Source organism: Alternaria infectoria (genome assembly GCF_024043175.1).
Source record: "Alternaria infectoria strain BMP 0036 chromosome Unknown scaffold_25, whole genome shotgun sequence".
Classification (NCBI taxonomy): Eukaryota; Fungi; Ascomycota; class Dothideomycetes; order Pleosporales; family Pleosporaceae; genus Alternaria; species Alternaria infectoria.
In genome coordinates, this window is record NW_026250714.1 from 68,703 (window position 1) to 77,091 (window position 8,389).

General features: G+C 54.0%; 3 protein-coding genes across 3 annotated transcripts; 2 read left to right on the forward strand and 1 right to left on the reverse strand.

Annotated features, from left to right (window-relative positions):
* Positions 1-883: 883 nt before the first annotated feature.
* Positions 884-2,201, forward strand: J4E92_009550 (uncharacterized protein; the record flags this gene model as incomplete). The annotated part of the gene is made up of 2 exons (XM_051500896.1): positions 884-1,456; positions 1,506-2,201. The coding sequence occupies 2 exons, from the start codon at positions 884-886 to the stop codon at positions 2,199-2,201; spliced, it is 1,269 nt and encodes a 422-aa protein (XP_051348839.1).
* Positions 2,202-2,624: 423 nt separating this feature from the next.
* J4E92_009551 (uncharacterized protein) lies at positions 2,625-3,071 on the reverse strand (the record flags this gene model as incomplete). Its single annotated transcript, XM_051500897.1, has 2 exons — positions 2,625-2,803; positions 2,960-3,071. The coding sequence occupies 2 exons, from the start codon at positions 3,069-3,071 to the stop codon at positions 2,625-2,627; spliced, it is 291 nt and encodes a 96-aa protein (XP_051348840.1).
* Positions 3,072-6,395: 3,324 nt separating this feature from the next.
* J4E92_009552 (uncharacterized protein) lies at positions 6,396-8,298 on the forward strand (the record flags this gene model as incomplete). Its single annotated transcript, XM_051500898.1, has 3 exons — positions 6,396-6,521; positions 6,729-7,912; positions 7,962-8,298. 3 exons carry the CDS (start codon positions 6,396-6,398, stop codon positions 8,296-8,298), a joined length of 1,647 nt encoding a protein of 548 aa, XP_051348841.1.
* Between the last annotated feature and the right edge of the window lie 91 nt (positions 8,299-8,389).

Here is an 8,389-nt window from a genome sequence, read left to right on the forward strand (position 1 = left end):
TTCTACCGTCTCAAATATGTACAGACGATAGCCCGAAGAGGCAACCAGTGAACCTGTGGATTACAGTGGTTTTCTATTCACTCTCACACATCTTCTGCTTTTCACTCAACCCTGCCTGTAGAACGTGAACACAACCCGGAACAGGGAAGTTTTGGACAGCTGTCGATTGCAGAACCTCAAGGGTGAACTGGGCAGCTCATCCGCTAGGCCTTTGTACCTAGCAAGTGTGCTGCAGCGTCTCAACGAAGACGAGCTATACCATGTTCTCATAATGGTGGGGCATCATCGCGACTGCAGAATCAGGGTTCGATAGCTTATTGCCGTCTTCACATGCACACATGCTACAACATACAAATACCCACGATCTACTGCTGTGTCAATATCCCAGCCGCCTAACGCGATTCATAGCCTTGCTTCGGCCCTTTTCGCTCTGCGCCTGCGGGTAAACCCCTCGACTGCTATATGGACGCCCGGCGGAGGGGAAGAAAGTCGAGCACGTGCTCCATTTGGACCTCAACAGCGTTCGCCACGGTTACTCCCAACGCGATGGCCGGCCCACTCGTTCAAGAAGCTGCAGCTTCGCAAAGGCCTACAGCGGCCGCGACGCCCACGCTCCCAGGGTGACGTTCTCATAGGAGGCGCGATGGACTGGCGCCATTTCCTGAGGTATCTTGGCCGGCCAGCCAATCATGGGAGCGCAGGACACCCACGGGATCCTTCTCACAGCGCTGCGACACAAAAGAGCCCACGCGACACCCCGATGCTGATAATGCACGCCATACATTGTCTCTGCCGTCCCTTTATCCCCTCTTTGTCGCCCTCTGACTTATTCTACGCGCGGGACACTGGCTGAAGACGTTCTATGAGCGCCTTTACTCCCATCATGCCTCGCCCAAACCTCCCCCCGACTCCCCAGCCGTCGACAGACATCACCGGCAAGAGCAGCGCCAATGCCCCTCAATTGGAGACCAGCTTCAACTTGCCACCTGCAGCGCTGGGTGGTAGAGGAAGCGTAGCTAGCTCCTCTGGTAAATCCGAAAATGCCTCAGACTCGTCCTACCGGCCACCTTCCCCGTCATCCCCAGTCGCGACTTCCAAGCCCGGTCATGCGCGCAAACGCTCCCAGCAGAGCATCATCACTAAGGACGACTATTCTCTCCCGCCCCCGCCTACCCGATCCCGCAAGATCATTCAGATGAAGCCCAAGGATACCCAAGACACGCCCAAGACCTCGTCCAAGACACAGGATGCGAAGACCACGACCGCTGCCACTAACGGTACCAAAAGGAAGCAGGCGGGTAACGCCACTGCGGCGGGACGTAAGATTGCAAGGAAGACGGCACACAGTCTGATCGAGCGGAGGAGAAGATCCAAGATGAACGAGGAGTTTGGGGTACTCAAGGACATGATTCCGGCATGCAGAGGGCAAGAGATGCACAAGCTGGCCATTCTACAGGTACTTCCCGACACTCACCTACAACTCATTCGTATACTAACACACCCAGGCATCCATCGAGTACATGCGATACCTCGAGCAGTGCGTCTCCGACCTCAAGACCGCCAACTCCCGCCGCGACTCCCCATCCTCAGCTACATCCGAGCTCCCGCCACCACCAGTCCGCCGCATGCACGACGACGACGACGACGACGACGAAGAGCAAGACGAAGAAATGGAAGACGCCGTATCACCCACCTACGTCGAGCCACCACCCGCCCAATCCAAATACACCTTCGCCCAAGCCTCACCCGCCATCTACCCCTCCGACCGAAGCGTATACACCCACTCCACCACCACATCCCCAGCCATCATGCCCCACGATCATCGCAACGGCCACTACTCGGCGAACCCCTCCCCCGCGTTGCGTCCGTCTGACCCACACCACTACTCGCTCGGGCCAGCTTCAGTCCGCTCCACAGTAACTTCGCCTTCGATCCACCCTTCGCCTGCGTTCAGCGCTCACACACCTTCTGCCACACACTTCAGCAACCCTTTCCATAACGGTCCTCCTAGCACGGGTCCGGTAGCTGCGCCTGGCTCGTCGCATGGCTCTGTCCATTTCGCGTTGACGTCACCGGCGTTGAAACCACAGGCTGATCGTGAGGACCAGGAAGCTACTGAGGCGCTGATGATGTTGAATACCGATCGTCGTAGCTGGAGTGGGGCTAGGGGTATGAGCGTGAAGGACCTGCTCAGCGGATAGGTTGTGTGTATGAGATGTATGACGAGCGCTGTGGCGTTCAATGAGGGTAGCAAAAAGGGTACTGGGTGGATGTCTGTTTTCTGTTTTGGCGCTGGTGGGTTCATCTGCTGTTCAGCTCTTTGGAGCTATGCTCTTATGCTTTACGTAGACTTTGTTTGTGGTTACATTTTCTGGGCAGGAGGAATGGAGGATAATAGTGCGGACGACTCGTTTCATGTACGACAAAAGTTGAAGCTGCATACCTCGATGAATATACACACGCGATACGATTGATATGATGACTGTTGCACACAGATAGAAAAACGAGTGTATGATTCTATTCTAGTCAATCCCTTCCACCTTCTCTACCCTGCTCAACCCTTCCGTTCCTTCTCACATCACACCCCAAGTATTCTTGACGACTTGTTCCGACCAAGAAGTGATCTAGCAGTGATCACTAACCTGGCTACCAAACGGCTCGTTCTTGCAGTCTCCGCCACAAAGCGTGATAAACTGGATAGCCCCGCCGTTGACGCAGTTGAACAAGGCTTTGGCGCGCGCGTTGGCGTCGGTGGGTTGGCCCGCTGCGTCGAGGACTTGGTAGATGGTTGAGGCGTAGTCGCCTGAGATATGTTAGTTGGTAACCAATGGCCGAGGAAGAATGAACAGGGGTTATGGGTAGGGGGTGGGGATGGGAAAGAAGGAGGAGTAGGGAGGGAGATGAGGTATAGTGGAAGGGGGGGAAGTGGCGATGTGGAGGACGGGAAGGGAAGACGAACCCTGAGTCAAAAGGTTACCCTCGCAGTACGCATACCCAGCGAAACAGTTGTCGGCAACAACAGTGCTAGCCATGGTGGCAGCGGCGAGGATGGCGATCTTGGAGAAGTACATGTTGGTTGAGGTTGAACTGTTGTTCGTTGAACGTTGAGATAGAAAGTTTGTAGTGTATGTGTGATGAGTGAAGAACTTGTTGATGTGTGATGATGGTCCTCTACTTGCTACAAGCTACCTCCTTATATGTCCATCTGTCTGCTGTTCAGGCATCCCATACTCCTCATCGATACTGTACGATGATGCTATTCGTAACCGCCGTGTCTTAATTCTTCGTCACCGGCGTCACGGGAGGTGGCTGGCCTGGTGTCTTGGATTCGGTCCGAGAGCGCAATGGGAAGGCGAGGTGTGATGGGGCGTCATGGTCGCAGTGAGGATCTTTGCAGTATCGAGATTGAGATCGTCATGGAAAGGCTGAGCATCTCGTATACCGTCCAAGTATGTGGCCTTGATTGTATCTCGAGGGCTCAGGTGGGACGGGGCGTAGGTGGAGATTGTGGATCGTGGTGTTTTCGGGTGTAAGACGTTGATGAGAGTTGAGAAAGCACGCCTCGTTTCGTATCCACCTGCTTACAGGCTGAGGTCGTACAATGGAGTTGATCAGGCAGGTGGTTGGAATGGACTGGCGCAACAATATCCCTTTACGTAGTGTCAGCCCCAATCCCCACATATCGAGCGTTCTCGGGTCATCATTGTGCTCTTTTTGCCTTCATTTTAGCCATCCGCGGTAGCCATGTAGATATTGTTGTGGTCGATGACAACATAGTGTCTTTCAAGTAGCAGCCTGCAGTGCCGTATAGCGTTTCAACCGGCTGTGCAACAATGGGTCTGTAGACGATGGAGTCCTCGTGAAGCCGGCAGCTTACAACATCTCTGGTGGTCATACAATTCGGCCATGCATTCCTGGTCTCGTTTTTCCAAAGCCTTCCTCTCCCATCCTACCAGTTTTGCACCTTCCCAGTTGTGATGTTTGCAAGAACACATGATAAACGGCTTGCTCGAGCTCATCTCGACAGGCCCCGTACCTTGCGTCTTCCGCCATGATCACTAAGCTGATATCGGCGATTTCCCCGGACTTGCGCCTTACGCCCCAAGTAGCTCCATCGTAAGCATACGAGACCGACCAAGTCAATTGGCGCTTTGTGGTCATCTCCGGAATGAAGTAAGACCAATAGAGTCCATTGTTGTTACTCCCCCGCTCCAGAAGACCCGTACGTAACACAGGAGCGTCCAGCGTCGACAATGGTAGGTCGTAAAGCATCGAACGTCGTCTCATTGAGCCGCTTGGACGCAGTCAGCATAAACGAAGCCGCTGTCGATCTCCCAGGCCGCCGACGCGCTGCCGTAAACCGGGTTCAGGCTAAAGAGCATTAAGGGTTAATCATTGATGTGTCATCCAATACTGATTGTGGTCGTCAGCCTGTCTTGAAAGTTGCTCCGATCTTACGGCCAAGCGCTTGGAGCTGGAGATGATGTACTTGGTTCCCCACAAACACTCTAGGGCTGCCTTGCGCTAATACGGGGCGTACTGAAACTTTGTATTTTTGTGGTCATCGCAAGACGTAGGTGGCATGAGAATCGAGCTGAAGGACCCGCGTTCGTGCATACAGTACGCGGTATTCGTCTGAAGGTGCCTTCTTTCGTACGTTGAGGATGCACCTTCCTAAGGGGTCCGCCAACACCGGCAGCTGGAAGGGACCGTGCCGTGCCGTGGGATCCGCATCGACGCTTATAGGGAGGAAAATCGTAGCATCCATCCATGGATTTCAACGACAATCGGTAGCTGGCGGTGGATCGTGAGAGTCTTGACGGTCATGACGTGCGGTCGATGTGTACGAAGGTGGTCGCTGCCGCGGGTCAGATTCGGCGAGTACGATGGCTCTAGCGCCATTGCCAGATTGGTCGCCAGATAATTGGCATTCGTTTCCAAAATCTCCCTCGTCGCACCTGTCGCAACAGATATCGAAGCTCTTAAGTGTTGGGCGCTACTGTCTTTACGACGAGTGACCATGATACTGGTTGCGGCGCTTCTCTGCGTGGCTTTGCCGGCAAGCGCAGGATCCGAGAGGAGAGCCGAGTCTGTGACGGACACCATATACCTTCGCGACCTCCCAATTTCATTTTCACACACTGTTTCGCAGACTACAGAGTTATGGTCATCAGCCTGGGTACAGGGCGATCTTCTTGTCCACGCTCTGGTGCTGGCTTTCGGCTGTCGTCAGCATCATTAACCGTGGCACCATCAAACGGCGGTTTCGATATGACAGCCGCAGTAGCACCGTTTCCGAATAACTTAAAGGTAACGACATCTCACCTTTCCGCAGATTGCCGCTTCATCATCTTTCCTCTTCACGCTCATGTTCAAAAGACCTCGCGATGTGACGGTCGTTGCGCAGCCCGCAGTGTATGCGAGTATAGGATGCGACATGCAACAGTGTCACAGTGGAGCCCCATAGAATATGGCGATCGGTGACGATCAAACGTAAGGTAAAAGATAGGAGTGGTGGGTGTTTTCATCGACTCTTCCATCCAATTTTCTTGCTTTTCTAGTCCACATTTCATTCAGCTTCGCGATCATCTCAAGACCGACGGCGACATCTGTAGCGAGGAGACGAAGAGACGGCACTATGGAGATTATGAGGACTTATCCGACATTGATGGTATGCCTTATTTCGATGCCTAGCTCCGGTCGGACATACGATCGGTCTTTGCTTGGGTACGCATGAGCATCCACACCATCTGTTACGCCCTTTCGAGAGTCATACCACCTGGAAGGGCCCAAGGAGTCTGCAGATTGCTTGGCCCCCACCAAGCTTCCACAAGCCAGCCGGCTGGCAGGGGTCGGATTCCGCCCCGACGAAGTCCCGGTGCCTATTCAAAGCCGATGCACCGCAACCATCATACGCACCGAAGGACCAAGGCCATCAAAGTCAGCTTTCTCGCATCTCGCTGTTCTTTCGCTAGAAACATGCGACTCAATCAGTAACGCGCGCGGGTGGCCCCGTGGGAGTCAGAGCGAACGGCGCGTTTTCCCCCGCGTCGCTGTCTCGCGCTTTCGCTAACGCCGTTCACCGAGATCATGCCCCCCAAACCTGGCTTAGTCTTGCACGAGAACCTCGGGGTTAACGGACAGAAATATGTTCAGGGTGCGGGCAGCGATGGAGACTCATTTCGTAATCCAGCTGCCTGCTGGCTTTCTACTATATACCTGCGGCTGACTCCTGACGTTGTGGTTTTGCGCGCAACAATCGCAACCGTCTGGAACCAGTTCTCGAGACCTTCCCAGTCGCAAACACCGCATTTGAGGATCACGATTGCAAAGAAAGCTTTGCGCACGGAGATCTCACCCTGATATCGTAGCGACAGCTACAGCGACCGCACAACATGTCTTCATCAACACGAGAACCATACCGCCAACATTCGAGGAGTAGCTCAGATACACATGTCCCAGACTTAGAAAAGGGCGACGCGAGACCGAACAAAGAGGAGGAAGAGGCTGTGGAAGAAAAGGTAAGCATTATCAACTTTTCACGACGCGATCTCCATCAGAACACTTCTGCTGCGATCTGAAGACCTTGACGCCAGTGTGCGACCTGTTGCGCATAACACGGGAAGGCAATCAGGCTAAGTTATCCTGGCGTCGGGTGGTCGGCTACTGCACCATCATCACCAACCGTCAGTTTTGAAACACTCCGAAGAGGAGCTAACATTTTGAAGCAACCCCAGGAAACAAGCGATGATATTGGCGCAAACCTCGAGAAGCATCTATCAAGAAAGAGCACAAAGAAGGACCAGCTCGCACCAGAGAAATATCCCCTATCCGACCTCGACAACAACCTCGTCGGCTGGGACAGTCAAGATGATCCTGCGAACCCACGTAACTACACGACGAAAAGAAAGATCACACTCCTTGGATTAGTGGCCGCCATCACCTTCGTCAGTCCACTTGCCTCCTCCATCTTCGCACCAGGCATCCCATTCGTCAATGCAGACTTTGGCAACACATCGCAGCTTCTTGGATCCTTCTCCGTCAGTGTATACGTCCTAGGTTTCGCATTCGGCCCGCTCTTCCTCAGTCCGCTCTCCGAGATCTACGGAAGATACATCGTACTCAACTGCTCCAACCTCTTCTTCTGCTGCTTCACCCTCGGATGCGCGCTCGCACCTAACCTCGGTGGCCTCATTGGCATGCGATTCCTCGCTGGTGTTGGAGGCAGCGCATGTTTGACAATCGGCACCGGTGTCATCGCCGACATGTTCGTGCCTGCGCAGCGAGGAAAAGCTGTGTCGCTCTACAGTACAGGCATCTTATTCGGCCCTATCCTCGGTCCTATCTGCGGCGGTTTCATTGCACAACGCGCAGGCTGGCGATGGGATATGTGGGTCGTACTCATTGTTGGTGGCCTCTTGACAGTGGCTCTCTTCGTCTTCAACAGCGAGACTTACCACGCCGTGCTGCTCAACCGGAAGACTGAGCGTCTACGGAAGGAGCTGAATCGCCCTGAGCTCCAGAACATCATGACATACGAGAAGGATGCGGCGCTCTTGAGTCCTCTGCACATCCTCGGAAACGGAATTACGCGCCCGCTCAAGATGCTCACCCGATCGCCCATCGTTTTGCTCTGCTCGCTCTACATGTCCTTCCTCTTCGGTCTGCTGTTCCTCCTCTTCACGACCATAACACCCGTCTTCATCCAAACCTACGGCTGGTCCCCCGAGATCACTGGTCTCGCATACCTGGGTATTGGCATCGGAAACTTCATGGGCATCGCTTTCGTAGCCAAGACGAGCGACGCAACCATCATCCGCCTAGCGAAGAAGAACAAGGGCGTCTACGAGCCGGAGATGCGCCTACCGCTTTGCGTGTTCTTCGGGAGCCTGATCCCGATCTCTTTCTTCTGGTAAGCTTGTCTGCCTCCTCATCCTAGTATCACTCGCTAACAACCCCAGGTACGGCTGGACAGCCTACAACAAAGTCCACTGGATCGTCCCCATCATCTCCCTCGTCCCCTTCGGTTTCGGCCTCATGGGCATCTTCGCGCCCCTCCAGACCTACATGATCGATTGCTTCCCCCAATTCGCCGCTTCCGCTATCGCTGGTATGACAGCTCTGCGTTGTCTCTTCGGCGCCCTGCTGCCGCTTGCGGGGCCGACAATGTACGAGACGTTGGGCTTGGGCTGGGGAAATAGCTTGCTGGGTTTCCTGGCTGTGGCGTTTATTCCTGTGCCGGCGCTGTTGTTTAGGTATGGAAAGGTTATTAGGGAGAAGTATCCTGTCAAGGTTTAGGTGTGGAAGAAGGAAGTGTGTGTTTCAATATCATGATACCCGATAATGTATTTGTAGTGTTTTAATAGTGTCGGGGTGTATGTTGAAAGTA